Raw genomic sequence first — 18,156 nt, 5'->3', positions numbered from 1 at the left:
CTAAAATTTAAAAGCTAATATCTTGGTTCAGAGTGGAGCAATTTGACAGAACTTTTCAGCATATTCTATTTATCATATGTTATCTATTTCTAACTATTATAGCGAAAACTGTCAACTCTTTATCTAATCTCCAATAATGTCCCTTTAATAACATCGGGATGGTATTATATGGAACTATCTTTTAAAAAAATTGTTTTTGTTACATATAGAAAGAAATGCACTGTTCAATGTCTTTATTATTATAAGTTTCTTTATTTAGAAAAATCACTATTATGAGTAGTGTCTTTGTTTTTTAAAAACAAAATCGGTATTATCATCTCATTTTTTTTACAAAAGGTTTATAGAGTTCATATCTACCAGCCAAAATACTCTAGAATTCTATAGAATTCTAGTGCTATTAAACTTTGTGTGTATAAAGGTTCCCATGGTGTAAAATTGTTTTGACTTCCTGCTACTAGATCTATACGATATAAGATAATAGGGATTTAAAATGAAATGAAATGGGGTTTAACGTCCTATTGTTCTGCTTCGACTTTGCTATTGAAGAGAGAGAGAGAGAAATGGGGTTTAACGTCCACTAAACACAAACTAGGTCATTTCGGGACTAACATATGGTTTAATTTTATTTCAATAATTCGCTTGCGCGTAGGGGTCTTTAGCAGTGGGAGGAAACCGGAGGACCCGGAGAAAACCCACGAGGTTGGACAGGCGACCCTACTCCTTGTCACGTACAACCGGGGATTCGAAACCACGCCAGTCGACTCAATGACAGACTTTATGATACAGCGCGCGCACGCTAACCATTCAGCCATCCAACCCCCCTTGCTATTGAAGCCACCCAGTCTCCCGTCAAAAGGCAAAACCTAGTAACTCACTTTTTTATCAAAATTGAGTTAGGACCAAATTTGTAGTTACGAAGGTATGTGCTTCCTGTTGTTGTACTAGATATTCCAATCTTTTGATTTTGTAAGCAGTTACACCCATGACACAACCTAGCAACTTCCTTCATTTGCCTAGTATACCACAGCAAAACCTAGTAACTCAATAGTCAAATCAATGGATGAGCTGGGGTTTAATTTTCATTCATTACGTTTTCCTTTGTTTTCTCAAAATAGGAAAAAAGTGAGTTACTAGGTTTTGCCTTTTGACGGAAGCAGTGTACTATGAGAGAAATTTTGCTCCGCCAGCGTACTACATATTACGGCCTACTCTTATATCGAATTCCAACTGCCAAGCGATCTTTTACGTGTACGACTAAACAAGAGAGAGAGAAATGGGGTTTAACGTCCACTCGACACAAACTAGGTCATTTCGGGACTAACATATGGTTTAATTTTATTTCTATAATTCGCTTGCGCATAGGGGTCTTTAGCAGTGGGAGGAAACCGGAGGACCCGGAGAAAACCCACGAGGCTGGACAGGCGACCCTACTCCTTGTCACGTACAACCGGGGATTCGAAACCGTACGACTAAACAGCTTCGCCCTCCGTCCTGAACCATTAACAAGGGGAAACACAATGAACATTCTCGCACATCACCGGGAATGAACCCGCGATCTTTAGGCTAGCGAGGGAGAATCTTACTCACTTAGCCACCGTGGCTCCTCACTAAGAATTTTTATAAGAAGTATTATCGAATTCGAGTGATTTACATTTAATCAATATCCTGCCGCCATTAGACAACTTCATAAACATTGAATGAATATAGATCAATATGTTCATAAATACATGATAATATTTTGGAACATTCAACATGTAAATTTGAACTTTTTTGGGTAACATTTGGGTTCACATATCCGCCACAAATTAAATCACTATTCTCAATCCGAATTATCTATTTTCGTAAGAACATCGTGTTTTCATTCGGATGGTACGAAAAACTTAGAGCCAGTGGGCGAATATTTCTCTGGACGTCTTCATTACTCCAGTTGGTGCAGAAATTTCTGAAATAGGGTTAGACGTAAAGGTTTGACGCGTGCGCATGAGATCACAAGGTCTGTTGATGGCGTGGTTTCGATTTCCCGCTTGAACCTGGCATTGGGTAGGGTCAACTGTCCATCCCCGTGTGTTTTTCCCTCATTTGTCTCTCTCCATTGAATTGACTTGATATTAGACATAACGTCCGCTTCCATCTAGGGTGATATCGCAGACAATGCCTCTTGCCACCCAAACAACTAGACAACTGATAGACGGAACCAGGCTTGGAAATCCCGTGAAAATTTTGTTGATATAAAGTGCACGCTCATTTATGAAGTGGAGAGAATCAGGAGGACCCGGAAGAAACCCACATGGTTGGGCAGGCGATCCCTACAAGCCTCTTGTACACCCAGGTCACAGAGGGTTATTCTTAACCACTGTAATATTGGTGTTAGGAACATTGTCTATAACATACGATATTACTATATGGTTAAATAATCGTGCATGATGTCATTACCGCCATCTTGTAATTGTGACATCATATCTGAAATCAAAATCAGCCAAACGATACGCAAGTGTGCAAGAAACAAGCTCGCATGCCGCGTTGCATGTCCATATATATATATATATATATAGTAAACGAACTAGTTTTGTGTGTTTTTCTAAGCCGATTTTTTCGATTCTTTAATGTGCACTCCGTGGCATACACTATATGCGTGTATATGTAGGCTACGGTTCCTGATATTCAGCTACAGTCAATCGCTCCACCGCGGACGGGTATGCATATTGTTTCTAGAACGGATGATACCACTGACATTCATTAGGGTAAGTGGTCTGGTTTTGATCCTATGCGTGTATAATGACAGGGATTCGGGTCGCTTGTCCAACCTCGTGGGTTTCCTCCTGGTCCTCCGTCCGGTTTCCTCCCACTGCTAAAGACGTCAACGCCCAAGCGAATTGTTGACATAATTAATAGTCTGAAAAAAGTCTGACTTTAAGCAAAGGTTCTACAAACACGACAGGATAGTCAAGCGTCTAGTACAGTGGTTCTCAACCTTTTTTGACCGACAGCACACCTTGGAACACATGAAGAAATAGCGGCACACCTGGCTAAATATATATGAAAAATATCTAAATTTTACAAAATAAAAACATGTTTTTTCACATTTTCTTAGTTTATCATTCACAATTTCGCGGCACACTTAGGAAGATCTCGCAGCACACCTGACTGCCGCGGCACACAGGTTGAGAATCACTGGTCTAGTACCATAACCACTTGACTACGTCGACAACTTTAATTCAATATGATTCAAAGAAATAAGATGTAACGTCATACTTTTCTGCACCAACCTGGATAATGAAGAGAACACGAGGAACATTTTAAACCTGTTAACGAATGAAGCGTGCTAAAAAGGACTTGTAACATTGACACCTGCTCAGTATGCTTGTTGTTATCAACTACACTAGTTGTGTACTAAAACTAGTGTAAACCAGCAAAAGTGTGCAATAACTTAGAACATGTCCAATTATTGCACGGTTAAGCTCCACCCAATCTACTAGAGGGAAGACAATCTTCCTATTCAACGACAAGAACAAAAGATGGTTTCCCGTCCATGTTACAACGTCTATTAGACGCTGTACCATACCAGGTCTTCGTCCTGTACCACTGGCAAGTGATTGCAACGCCTTGAAAATGCTGATGAACTTTCCATTCAATAAACTGAATTTAATTTATTAACAAGCACAAATTATAAAAATTAATACAAAATATGGACGAAAAACAGGCACAAAAATTAATTTTGGAATATATAGCTGTAAATGGTATCATTTACTTGTAAAATACAGCTTTATTATAATCAGGGACTTTTGTATGAAAATATATAATTTAACAGCCCATAGACAGTTAGAAATTGCCCGAAACTATTGCTGCTTAGTCCGTCCTAAACCGACCAAGAACCAGTAAACGGCGCTACAAAACGGAAAACAATTCAGTTTGAGATGGTTTTAGGAGCCGTAGTTTCGAACAGTATCGGATTGTTCATGGATATACCGATATGAACTACATCTAATTTGATATCAAGTATTAACAATACAAAAAAAATATATATGACATTAGATGCAGAATTGTGGAGACGAATATATGTTTACTAAATCCTACAATTATTAAGGTCAAAATCCAAATTTATCGAAGCTTAAGAACAATTTTCATTATTATATTTAGATCGTGGTCGATTAAAGTTATCTTGTTAATTGGATCTGGATTCATTAATCGTATACCAACTGACGGCGCACTCTATATATGAAGCTCATCAATAGTATTGCCCTCGTTTACATTTCCTGTCAATTGACTCTCCCCGGCCACATCTTCGTTTTGTGGTTGGTACAGAAGGTTATTGCCATTATCCCCCTTGACTTCCTCGTAATGGTTTTCATTATTCTGTGATGCTGCTTCACAGTTGCTGAACTTTAAGTCGTTTATCTGATTGTAATCCGGTGGTTTACAACCAGTCATTGGTGTCGCGCCGTTTGCTGACGCTCCTGGCATGATAACAGCATTGTTATATACACCATAGCCAGCACCGTGAATATACGGATGACCATAGGTAGGATTTGAGTGTTGTTGGCTTGTATTTTCCGGTCTATCCACCGTCTTCGTTTTCCTACAAAATAATATTAAACAGATATTATGCAAGAGCTAAATCTGCCTATTGCAGGTCTTTCATTAGGCCTGAAATGTTATCTAAGTTATTAATGAACTCTCGGTGTCATCGTTAGCCTGTGATATTAAGTGGATTTGAATATACTTTGTGATGGATAAATTAACGTAAAAATGGTTATTATCGTACCAACATAAGTAATGACTAAAATTAAATCGTTAAAATATCGAGGTTTAAAGTGAAGCAGTTTAATTGAATTTTTTTCAGCATATTCTGTTTTCATTATCTATTTTTTTAACTATTATAGATAGAACTATCAGCTCTTTATCTAATCTTAACTAATCCCCCTTTAACCTATGAAAGCTAATACTTTAATAAAATGAAATAGGGTTTAACATCCTACTGTTCCGCGCCAACTGGGCTAAGGAAAACAGGCATAGGGTGTACTATGGTGGAGATTTTGCCCGGACAGCTTTGCTGCAGTCTATTCTTATATCGAATTCCACCATTCCACCAGCCAAGGGATCGTTTTACGTGCACTCTAATGTGTACGCGAGACCTTGGTTTTCCGTCTCACCCGAACCATTATACGTTGTCTATTGCCAGGCCTTCTGACGAAGGGCGACAATACCAGAAATTCCCGATGAACTTTCTCAATCAACGCAGGGATCGAACAAGGGACATTCAGATCAGCGAGTTAACGTCTTACTCACTGAACCACCACGGCTAGCATGTATTAAAGAGACTATTAGTTGACGTAAATGACATGGCTTATGATCTGTACAGCGCAATGGACGCTTACGGCTGGTCCCCGGATCCATTCACTTGATTTGATATTATGTGTTATTTATATAACTTTTGAAGCCAAATTAAAGATCTGCAGTATAGGCAGCTTTAGCTCTTAAATAATGCATTTTTAAAGAAGCGGTTGTGAAATTGGATAAAAACTGGTTTCAAATATCAGAGGCCAAAATCTATTTCGTGTTATTAAACTCCAAAAGTTCCTTTTGTTAACAGTTTTTCTCTCCCTCTCCTCAATCCCTATCTCTCCTATTCCCTAAATTTACGGTCATTTTGCTCGAGAATGATGAAGATGGTTTAAATTGGCCGTTGATCCCAGGGTTTGATGAACGTTCATGGCTTAGAGGAGGAAGGATAACAGAGTTGTTAAGTGTTTGGTTGGGTGATAACTACGCCGAATAGTGATGCTAGGTCCCCAATGTCATGCGATGCGTTACGATAAAATTGTCCCTATTATGTCCACGGTCTGGTACGTGCAGATACGTTTCGATACGATCAACACCATTGCAACGACTGGCCACAATAAATGATAAGAGCTGATAGGATCACCACGATTACTCCACGATTAAACCCACGATTTCAATCGTAGCGCGAATCGTGATCGTTGGAACCTAGCATTACATGTTTATAGTAGGCTACTGTTTGTGTGTATCAAAATTTTACAGTTCAACCTCATACAATCTTTGGAGCAACAGCATAGCCAGGTGTTTATATGTCTGTGGTGGAAAGCATTCAGTCCAACGAAAATTTGGGAAAAGTTGGAGCATGACACAAAGGCGAGGATTTATTAAAGTCAATTGGGATGTTAATGGTAGGTTGCATCCGTTTAAAGTAGTGAAAATAAAGCCAGTGATCTCCCCTTACCGCTTGACAATAAATATCACCACAAAAACAACCAATATGATGAAAATCAAAACTCCAACAACACTGCCGGCAATCAAAACAGTATCTAAAAATATAAAACAAGATATGCAGTATTGTTAAACTTCTTACAGTATTCCCGTTAATGTTTTTATTATACAAACCTATACTCTTATTATAAACATACAGAAATAATTTAATTAGGCTGTATGGGTCCACGATAAGTTGACAATGTTTCTAGATATAATGAAATGTCCCTTTTCATTTAATTAGGCTGAGTGGGTCTACGATAAGTTGACGCTGTTTCTAGATAAAATGAAATGTCCCTTTTCGTTTGTTTATTTCTCGTTTCGGAGTCGTGGTAGTCATCGTGTGATTAAATAGACCACTAAGGTATTGATCAACCTCGGTATCATCAGTGGTCTTATTCCGTTACACTCCAATAACCCCTGGGTTCATCCAATGGAAGGACATGTATTCAAATTATCTGCCCTTGATGATTGTGCTATTATTATAGACCAATCAAAAAATCGTTAAATACATCAAACCTGACATAAAAACATCTTTTGCACCGAAAAGATGTTTTGGGGCATATTTCTGTGTGCATGTCACTTCTTTTATATTAAATTTCTTGCAATTTTTCTCATAATCGAGCGAACAAGCCACCATATTGTTGTGAATGTAAATAATGCGGCTAAGACTAGATTGTAAACTGTTTTTGATTGATTCGTAAAATCAAGCTACGATCAAGGGTAAATACGTGAATACCCTATGGATAGTGGAGTAAAACGGAATGAGACCACTGGGGATACCGAGGATGGGGTATTGATTAGAATCCATGAAATGAAACTAAATGGGGTTTAACGTCCTACTTTCATGCATTAATTTTGACCGGACATCAGCGTCGGCACCTAAATCTGTAAAGGGTTCTTTTACTTCCAAACCGACGAGTATACTAGTCACTTATTCTCCGTCATGCACCACAGACAGAGGGAAACCCCGGAAGTTTCTCGAGGGACACCTGGATAAGGCCAACATAAAAAATACCCGTATTTACGACTACCCCATCGACCCTATTTTTTTATGTGAAATCGACAATCCTGACCCTTTTTCACATTTCCCAGGCCCTATAACTCGGTCTTTTCGTGTTTGTCCGTGGACGGATTCCAACATTGACATTTCGATATTATATTGAAGGACCTTACTCCGTAAATGAAATGAAGTGAAATGGAGTTTAACGTCCTACTTTTCTGCTTCGACTGGGATAATCAAGACGGGTATACGCCATGCAGTGTGCTATGATGGATCTTTAGCGTCCAAAGGGATCTTTAACGTGCACGCCAATGTGCACACAGGACCTCGTTTTTTCGTCCAATCCGAACGAATATACGTTCTCCTTGTCAGGCCATCCATCCTACACCACTGACAAGGGGTACCCACGTCGGAAAATCCCGATCACCTTTCTCGGTCATCATCAGGATCGAACCCGCGACCTACAGGTTAGCGAACCAACGCCGTGCTCAATGAGCCACCGTGGCTTCTCTTATTAGTAGTGAAGTTAGAAATACTAGAACATAGATAATACATTGTCAATTCGTTAAAATATCTATTTCGGGGGGTGGGGGGAAGTAACCGTAGACACAGTTATTTATTTTGGCCTAAATACATTTGTAAAAATCTACCTGGTTTGTCTGCTTCTGTCACTCTGTCCTGTGACGTAACAGGCTGTTTAACTTCTACTCCTGATTTGGGAAACGGGTTCGATTTTTCTAGGAGACCATCTGGATCAAATATCTCCTGCCTGCCGGTAGTTGTTCTGAAGAGTGGTGCCTTCGTGGTTAATTCCATTTTAGGTTTATACACCGATTTTGTAGTGGGTCGAGCTGTGTATGGCACCCACGCTAAAATTAGAATACAAGTAAAGGGGGTTTCATTTGGTTTTGTATACTGACAATATTATCTAAAATTTATAATTAAATTTCAGTATTAAAAATCGAATGGAAATTGGATATGGTATTACTATATAAGGCTTGATCTATATGTTTCGACGAAAACAATGAAACTAGTGACTTGACGATTCTGACTACTGCCTGCCGAACTGTTAAAGTAACGACGTGTGATTTGTATTTTTCGAAAAATGCCATTTAATTAAAAAACAAAAATCAAAATACCAACGCTAGATATTCTCTCGGCTTGGGTTCAGTCGGATTTGAAACAGATCTATTGAGTTGGTTCACGGCAAATAAAAATGGCGGTTGTCGTGTTACATTGTCAATTCGTTATAATATCTTTGTAAAAGCAGACTGATATCCCTATAAGAGATGCAACTTTCCCAATATAATAGCGGATTCTATAGCAGTAAAATCACGCTAAAATGCATGTTTTGAAATGAAATGGGGGTTTACGTTCTACCGTTCTGCTCCGACTAGGCTAATGAAGACGGGCATACGCCATACAATGTGCTATGAGGGAAATCTTGCCCAGGCAACAGCACTATAGCCTACTCTTATATCGAATTCCAACACTCAAGGGATCTTTTACGTACACTGGAATGTGTACGACTAAACAGCTGTCCTTATCAGACCCTACGTCCTGCACCACTGACAAGGGTAAATCACACCAGAAAATCCCGATGAATTTTCTCGGTCAATGTAAGGATCGAATACGTGACCTCCAGGCTAGCGAGCCAGCGTCTTACCGACTTAGCCACTGGTGCATGTTTTGTAAATCGAAAATTCGTACATAATCAGGTCCAACCCCCAGTAACAATACAGTCCGTGATATAAAAAAAATATAGCATAATGGAAAGTGGTACGAGGTATTCAGGAAAGGAAGAGCATACACTGCACCACTCACAACACTCGCATTAGGCCAATAAACACATTTTCATTGACCGTGAAACATCTTCAATGATAGGAGACATTGACAATTCTCAGAAATTGACTTGAGCAGTGAGAAGGAGTGTCGTCATGACTAATATAACTTCATGTTTACTATCATTACTTAAAGGGACAGGGGGGTGGATGGCCAAATGGTTAGCACGTGCGCGCTGTATCATACGGTCTGTCATTGAGTCAATTGTCGGGGTTTCGATTCCGCGGTTGTACGTGGCAAGGAGTGGGGTCGCCTGTCCAACCTCGTGGGTTTTCTCCGGGTCCTCCGGTTTCCTCCCACTGCTAAAGACTCCTACGCGTAAGCAAATTATTGAAATATAATTGAACCATGTGTTAGTCCCGAAATGACCTAGTCGGGGCATCTCTTGCTCTGCGAATCAGTGAATTACCCACTGAACCACCAGGCGAAATAGGATCCATGGAACAAGACAATTTGTAATTTAATACTTTACCTTTCAAACATTTATATTCAATAAATGAATACGTGAAATGTTCAAAATAAACATGACGATAATAGCTTCCCCACCATTTGAAATGTTTTTTCCTCAGACAACCAGCATAATCCAGTCTTTGTGGTGGAGTGAAATCGCAGTGTTGTTGGCCATCGCAGATTTTTCTGAGATCTAAATAGTCTGCCTTCGTAAACTCTGGTAGGCAATCATCATTCAAGTCAAACCACTTCTTCACACAACAGGTCCCCGAACGGCATTGTTTCTTCAGGGGACAGTCATTGGCAATCTTGGTGTAGCCGTAATACGCGGAAATGATTGAAATTTTAGTTCCATAGCAATGTAGGTTATGTAAGCCACATGAGTCCCCGACACATGCAAAGCTCTCTAGATCATGTGCTGTGAAAAAAAAAAGAGAAGAATTGTATTATTTTTGCTTGCCTTTTACTGATGCATGACATAATGTGGGGGGTGTAATTTCATTACCTGAGCTAAAACGTTAAACATACATTATGCAAGAGCTGAATTTGCCGATTGCGGGTCTTTCTTTGGGCCTGACATGTTATCTAAATTATTAATTAGACATTAATTAACTTATCCAGACCATAATCAACTCTCGATGTCATCGCTAGAGTGGGATATATACTGGATTAGGATCCGATTTGCTGCTCAACTTTCATTCATGATTAAATCATGAACTGAAAAATCGAGACTATGTTTCTATCGTAGCGACTTTAGTAGTGATGATCGAGGCTAGGCCGAAAGTTCAATCGCTAAACTCTCAGTTCAGACTGAATCAATTTGACTGAAATTTTCAGCAAATTGCCTTTACATTATCTAGTTTTTAACTATTATAGTGCGAACTGCCAGCTCTTTATCTAATCTCCCATAATGCATCTTTAAGTTAAGGCACAAGCAGTGGCATAACTGGATTACATGTAGTTTAAAGCCACAGCGGGCCCTACCTTTGAAGTAACTCACCCCCCCCCCCTCCGACCCACCCCCAACTTGGATAATCACTCTCAGATAAAAAATATTTTGAATGCACTTTATCCATTTATCATGATTGAAGGTAAAATTTTAGGTGGCCATTTTTTAACTTAATATCTGGTGTATCGGAGAATTTGTCGTTCAGCTTATAGACTTGTACTGCAGCTTTAAATGGCTCATCCTGTCCTTGTGTGCGGACGGTACAGGATAACTAATTGTGGATTTTGGCTTGCAAATGGGTTTTTTAGATGTTATAGCTAACCAGAAAACACAGAGAAATCCCACATAATTAGGTATTCCTTCCCTACTGGGAGCAATTCTTTATTGAAATGAAATGAAATGGGGTTCAACGTCCTACTATTTTGTGACGATTGGGCTAATGAAGGCGGGCATACTCCATACAGCATGCTAGGAGGAACATGTTAGTCGTACAGATCGGTAAAGTCTACACTTATAGCGAATTCCAACAGCCAAGGGAATTTTTACGTGCCCGTCAATATGTAGACTGTACTTTCATCCCATCCGGAACGACTTAGTGGGTACCTTTGTCAATTCCTCCGTCCTCCACCCAAGTCTTTATTACTTTATGTATGTAAAACTTGTAATTGCGGACTCTATACATGATGGGTTACGACTCGCAATTTAACTCTGCATCTACATATAATACGAGTATCACCCCACGGAGAAATCAATACTTTAATTTTGACCCAAATCAACTAGGTCTAGCCATTGACAAACATATCTCCAGTGTTTGCATTAGTCGTTTTATATTTAAAGAGGCCTGACCCGGAGCCATAAACTTTTTTTTTATTTCTTAAATTTCAATTATTGTTAGTATAACCCTCTGGGTAAATTTTATATCAACAGTAGCCTCATGACATAATATTACATGAACCCAGTCCAACACAAATAGGTTTATTGCCTTCAGTCCCGTTGTTTAATGACCGGCAACTGATGCGAAAAAGCGAGACGTTCTCACGGTTTTTAATTTGTTGTTAAAGAGGAGCTGGCGCTTTAAAGATGTTCGGCAGTTGCTTTAAAAAAAACAGAACCGACCACGACGTAATCACAGCCATCTTGAAATTGTGATGCTAAATCAAAAATCGCAGTCCATGTTTCTTATCGATCGTAATAGAATTGGCAGTACAACCGTGAACGTTGGGCGGGGGAGGGGGAGGGGGTAGTATTGGTTTATTAAAGATACCATAATGAATTGTGACACCTAGCGGTTTATATTTTGTTGTGATTAATCTTTTGCTTATTTCTGTAGGGGAAAATTCGTAAAAGCCTACCTGATGAAACTGACTCCCACAATAATATACACACTATAATAATAAGGCACTTCATAATATTGTTTTATCGGTGTCCTCTGTATGTAAACTGAAATATAAAAATAATATGTTACAGCGTAAAATACAACTAATATGTTACATCGTTAAATACAATAATATGTAACAGATTAAAATACAAATAATATGTTACAGTGTAAAATACAAATAATATGTTACAGTGTAAAATACAAATACAAATAATGTTACAGTGTAAAATACAAATAATATGTTACCACGTAAAATAAATCTTACGTGTTACAGAGTATTATACAAAATGTTAGTGTGGAGAATAAAATTTATATGTTACAGCGTAAAATATAAATAAATAATATCTTGCAATACAATGGCACCGAGAGTTGATTATGGTCTTGGTAAGTTAATTTATGTCTAATTGAAAATTTATATCAAATTTAAGGCCTAAAGAAAGACCTGAATAATATATAAAGAATTTTAATGGGTGTTGAACGTCTTACTAATCTAAACCTAAACCTATATCGAATTCCATCTCTCAAGGTTTTTTTTACGTGCATGCCAACAAGTATGGGCAGTTCAGTCTATCGTCCCATCCGACTAGACACTGTCATTGCCTGACCCTCCGTCCTGCACAATTGGCAAGGGGGAACCACGCCGACAAATCACGGGGGACTTTCTTGATCAGCACCATGATCGAACCCTGACCATCTTGGGCCAATGACTTACTCTCAGAGCTACCCTTACTACATATATAACAAGTTAAATTCATTTGTACACATTTAACTTTAGATTTCGCAAAGGAACAACGCATAGCCGTTCGGATGGGGCGAAAATCCGAGGCCGGGTGTACACACTGGCGTAGATGTAAAAGAGACTTTGACAGCTGAAATTCGAAATGAGAGTATAGCGTCGCTGACCCTCATGGCGCACTGTATGGCCCATGGCCGTATTTATTAGATAAATCGGTGCAGAACAGTAGGACATTAAATCCCATTTCATTTCATTTTCATTAACTTTGGACTCACTTCCTAATTAGAACACCACAGGAACCAACCTCATAAGTCATAGGCTACATCCATAAATCTAAAAGCACTAGGCTACATACAAGAACATACCACGACGTCATAAGTCACGTGATTGCTATTCTAGTCTATAGTTCTATGGGCTACAACATAAAGGAACACAAATGGACATTTGTATCTTTTCAATCTACCCTAAGTACAACATAAAGGTGATCATGGCCAATGAACTGATATGAAATAGAGTTTTGGGATTATTACTATTCTTTACGTTCGCCCTATATAATGAAAAGATTGGCTTGTTACACATGAATCTATGACTACTATAAATCTAACAATAATCATATCAATACATCACAATAATAATACAACAGCTGTCCTACAATTTATACAACCAGAATGATCAGTTATATATACATGTTTACAATACAGTAGTCAGTCATTATCAGGGTCAAACAGTGGATTTATGAATCACTACCAGTGACGTATGCAAAATGTCTGAAGGGAGGAAAATGAAATGGGGTTTAACGTCCTATTTTTCGACACTGGCCCGGTTTAGGATGACGGGCATATAACATACAGAAGACCATAATGAAAGTTTTGCTCTGACAGTGGCGTTTCCACATTCTTTATCGAATTTATCGAACTGTCAGGGGTTCTTTTACGTGCACGCCAAAGTTTACTTGGGGCACATTGGTTTTTCGTCCCATACGAACAACTAGACGCTGTTCCTTGCCAGATCCGCGTCTTGTTCGCTATGCCACCGTGGCAACTAAGAACCGCACAGTAGCAGAAGCAGGTGCAGAAAGTCCTAATGGCGAGGAGTCGGAATGCGTATAGTTGGGGTGGAATGAAAATGGAGACGGGTGGGGTGCAAATGGAGACGATGGGGTGAAAATGGAGAGCCGTTGGATAAAAATGAAGTTGGTTGTGGTGAAAGTGGAGAAGGGTTGTGTCCAAATGGATACGGGGGTTGAAAAGAGAGAGGTGTGCCCGAAAACAGAACAATTTGTAATTGGTAACGATAGTTATGGGATTTCTCTGGTACACATAAATTGGGTGGTCTAACGTTACGGCGAGTTAATAGCCCAGTGTACAAAATATATGCTAATGGAGAGGAGTGAAGTTTAACGTCTCACAATATGTCGGTAATTTTAGGAATAACACAGGGTTAAGTGCGTAAGGGTAGGGTATGAGAAAATTGGCCGGACAGTAGCCTTCCCAGTTACGCTTCTTCAGGGCCGTAACTACCTCAGAGCGACGATGGGGGCGGGGCGTGTTCTCGGGGGTACTGTAAAATTGACGGACAATGTATATCTATTGTTTTATGGTCGACAATTTTTTTTCAATTTTGAGAATAACACAGGGTTAAGTGTGCAAAGGTAGGTATGAGAAAATTATCCGGACAATAGCCTTTCAAGGCCGTAACTAGCTCAGAGCGACGAGGGGGGTGAGGAGTGTTCTCAGGGTTGCTGTAAAATTGGCGGACAATGTATATCTATTGTTTTTATGGTCGACGATTTTTTTTCACAGCCCCCCCCCCACCCCGTTACGAGCCTGCGCTTTTTCCAGTGTACAACAATTTATAAAGTTGTCGACAACGCATCTTTATATCATTCGTACATCCTCTCACGGATCAGAACGTGACAGGTTCCACTCGAGAGCCCAGATACCTCTCCGATGGACTACCCCCCCCCCCCCACACTCACACACACAAAACAAGAAGTAACAGTAAGAATGCCCTGCATTGAACACGACATACATAGCATAGCTTGCTTTTCAAAATGATACGACTTTAAATAAACAGATTTTAGACCTCTCATAGTTTAAAAAATATAATCCGTCGTCATAACACGGCCTAGTTCGTCATAATCTGAACCAGTTCGTTACAACATTCCTTTTTATTCACAGGTCATGAATCTAATATGACAAATGAATCTAAATTTATTTATGTGTTGAACCATTGTGAAAGTATTCATCATTAACCATCTGTTATATCATCACGATAAGTAACCATATCCTATATAACGACACCTACTTACACCAATAGAATTGTGAATCATCAAGGGTCTTCCTGTCCAAGCCCTGCACTGTATTATTATATATACTGTCTCTTGAATAGATATTTGTTGCTTATGTCTGTGTAGTTTGTCTTGTCTGCAGGTTTGTCTCATCGGTTTTGTTTTTCGTGTAGTACGGTTCTCCTGCACATACTAATAGTGGGCAAAAAAACAAATATTTCTGTTGTAAACTAACAAGTAATTAATAAAATCAGACCCTAAGCCATTAGCTTGCTTTCAAATTGATAATCTGTTAAACTGTGCTAGTTAGCATGTCTTTGTCTGGATTATAATCCACTCTTCTTCTTCTTTTTTCTCGGAGTTTTACGTTCACTTCCGCCAAGGATGATTTCGTAGACAAATGTTTCCTAAGAAACTTGCCACAGGAAGCCACAAAACAGGCTTGATCTAGCTTTTTTGGATAACACACAATGTCTTTGCAAGAAAGCGCCCAAGGTGTATTTTATCCAAAGGAGAGGCTATGGGTGATAATCAAATCTATGGTAAGCAAAACTAGGATATAAACAACTCAGTCGGTCAAACTAACAACTCAGCCCATCAAACAAACAACTCGGCCTATCAAACAAACAACTCGGCCTGTCAAACCTAACAACTCGGCCTGTCAAACTCAAACAAACAACTCGGCCTGTCACACAAACTACTCAGTTTGTCAATCGACGCTCCATTGGCTGAATGTGAATCATGCCAAAGTCTCATGTCGATACTCCCCAAACTGACGTAGCCTTATGTATTTTGTTAAAAGCCTGACTACATGAAGAACAAAAAGAAGATTATCAAGCGTATGGGACAAGTTCCTCTTTAACAAATTCTGTATTTTATCGTGTATTGTCCTTTTGTAGTGTACATGCAACACACGTTCTCCAAGACATTCGTCAATAAATCTGTTTAGAGTTACACTGTAAAATCTACATGCCGATTTCGGGTTTTGATACCACGTGACAAGTAGTATTGGTTTTCTGTAGTTTGTCGAGTTTTTGTCAATGCTAAAGACCACAAGTGACCCTAGATTGTGTCGAGCGGACGCTAAGCTTTCTCTTAGCTAACTTTGAATTGTTTGATGTTTTAAAGTCTACGATTAACCATTGTTCTGGAATGCTGGGGCTTTAAAGAAGCAATATTGTTATTAATTCAAAATATAATAAAGTTCAATCTTTTCATATTGTTATTAATTCAAAATATAATAAGGTTCAATCTTTTCATATTGTTATTAATTCAAAATATAATAAGGTTCAATCTTTTCATATTGTTATTAATTCAAAATATAATAAAGTTCAATCTTTTCATAGAGTGAAAACATCTGTGACTTACTGTGTCCTACAAGCTCCATATTTTTCATAAACAGTGTTTAAAACCCATTTTCTTAATTTAGTTGCCCAGCAAAATGCTGTCTGTTATAGAAAGTGGTGATATCGAGCGATAAATATTGCAATTTCAAAAATAAATTGGAACAAGTTTAGCCTACTATGATACTATGGACCAGAACTTGTTATGACGTCATCGACGACATCTTGTCGCTTCACATTAAAGATCGACGAGTTATTCCCCAAGGAACAAGCATGCCAAATTTCCTGCACAACGGACATCAATAACGGAGACTTTGCCTTTTTCCAAAGGACAACAATATGAATAGCGGTATTTAAAAAGGATATACACACGTCACAATATGTATGGAATACAATAACTGTTAATTACTGAGCTGGATAATTAAAGATCAGAAATAATAATAAGATCAGTATTTTGTAGTTATTGTATTCCATAGAAATGTGACTTGTGTATTGAAAAATCATATTGCAACTTTAATAGAAGGTTCTAACCACCAAACCAGCTCTTTAATGACCCACGATATTCTTGTTAAAAGTATAGAATTTATAGCCTTTAACTTATAAACCTTAATAAAATTTAATTGTAAATCAAGTATCACAATTTAGTATATAAAAGAAATAAATAAATATTGCAATTTTAATAAAAGAGAGAGAGAAATGGGGTTTAACGTCCAATCGACACAAACTGGGTAATTTCGGAACTAACATGTTTCAATTATATTTCAATAATTCGCCTACGCGTAAGTGTCTTTTACAGTGAGAGGAAAATGGTGGACCCGGAGAACCCAGAGGACCTGAAGAAACCCACGAGGTTAGATAGGCGATCCTCACAGTTTCAGGTACAATTGTGGGATCTTAACCACGCCACTTGACTCAATGACAGACGTGATGATCTACCCCCCCCCCCCACAATTTAGTATTATACAGAAGAAATATATATTGCGACTTTAGCAACAGACTCTATAACTACCAAACTAGATCTTTAATAACCCAATATATTCCTTTATAAGTATATACATTTATAACTGTACATCAAAACATATCACAATACAGAACAAATACATATTCAGAAAAACAACACAATTTATAAGGAAAACAATCAAATATGTGCTTGTAAACCATAAGAAAAGACTTTCTAAAACGTTCTGCTATATGTTTACAAACAGTGATTTTGTTCCATATAAATTGTGTTAAAGTTTTATGTTTTTTGGTGTTGTGCGCGATCGCTAAATGTCGCTCAAGGATTAGATACATATTCGTTTAAACATTTTTCAAAGACGGAATAAATAAATTTCTACGTACCTATCTATCTACCTGTGAGTTATACGCTCTGGTTCAATAATGTCATGATCATTATTAAGATCCTGGAGTATACCCTTCTGTGTAATATAATCCCTTATATCCTTGGTATTATACTACATACCCTTATGTAATGTTTTATAACTCACGGTGACTTAATATATTTTGTATTTTTAGTTTTCTAGGAAGGCAGGCTAGTCGAACAGGTAGGACTTACATAATAAAGCAGCCTAGCAGTATAATATAATAAACAAGTAACTGTGTGTATGAATAGCAACCTGCCTCGAACTGGCGTGGAGCTACACTAACTACTACGTGCCCGTCGTATTAAAGTGTTTTCCTTAAGATCTCGCTTTATATAACCCTCGATTCAATGGAAGGTAAACTAGTACTTTGTGGTCGGGGTTTATGACCCATTACATACAGGTGGGTATAAATGAAATGATGCTGATGTGGAGACTTAACCTCTCCCCCAAATTCTTAAACCTAGCCCTACCCCAGTAAGACCTAGCTCTAGCTCTAGCCCTAACCCACAGTCCTCGGCAACAACCACGTGCACTAAC

General features: G+C 38.5%; 1 protein-coding gene across 1 annotated transcript; it reads right to left on the bottom strand.

Moving 5' to 3' along the window:
- Positions 1–3,632: 3,632 nt before the first annotated feature.
- On the bottom strand, positions 3,633–17,912 carry LOC126810443 (uncharacterized). The gene is made up of 6 exons (XM_050535516.2): positions 17,597–17,912; positions 11,861–11,948; positions 9,582–9,977; positions 7,918–8,136; positions 6,239–6,323; positions 3,633–4,576 (listed from the first exon to the last, which is right to left on the bottom strand). The coding sequence occupies exons 2-6, from the start codon at positions 11,913–11,915 to the stop codon at positions 4,210–4,212; spliced, it is 1,122 nt and encodes a 373-aa protein (XP_050391473.1). The 5' UTR covers positions 11,916–11,948; positions 17,597–17,912; the 3' UTR covers positions 3,633–4,209.
- Between the last annotated feature and the right edge of the window lie 244 nt (positions 17,913–18,156).

Source organism: Patella vulgata, chromosome 2, assembly GCF_932274485.2.
Source record: "Patella vulgata chromosome 2, xgPatVulg1.2, whole genome shotgun sequence".
NCBI lineage: Eukaryota > Metazoa > Mollusca > Gastropoda > Patellidae > Patella > Patella vulgata.
Note: the sequence above shows the minus strand (reverse complement) of the source record. Positions and strands in the feature narration are given on the sequence as shown.

Bases quoted from the DNA above. Each gene is read 5' to 3' on its own strand.
- LOC126810443 (XM_050535516.2), bottom strand. From the start codon at position 11,915: ATGAAGTGCCTTATTATTATAGTGTGTATATTATTGTGGGAGTCAGTT. The intron at 6,324-7,917 runs GTAGATTTTTAC...TTATATTTTTAG, and splicing joins GACAGAAGCAGACAAACCAG to ATACTGTTTTGATTGCCGGC. The intron at 4,577-6,238 runs GTAAGGGGAGAT...ATTATTTTGTAG, and splicing joins GTGATATTTATTGTCAAGCG to GAAAACGAAGACGGTGGATA.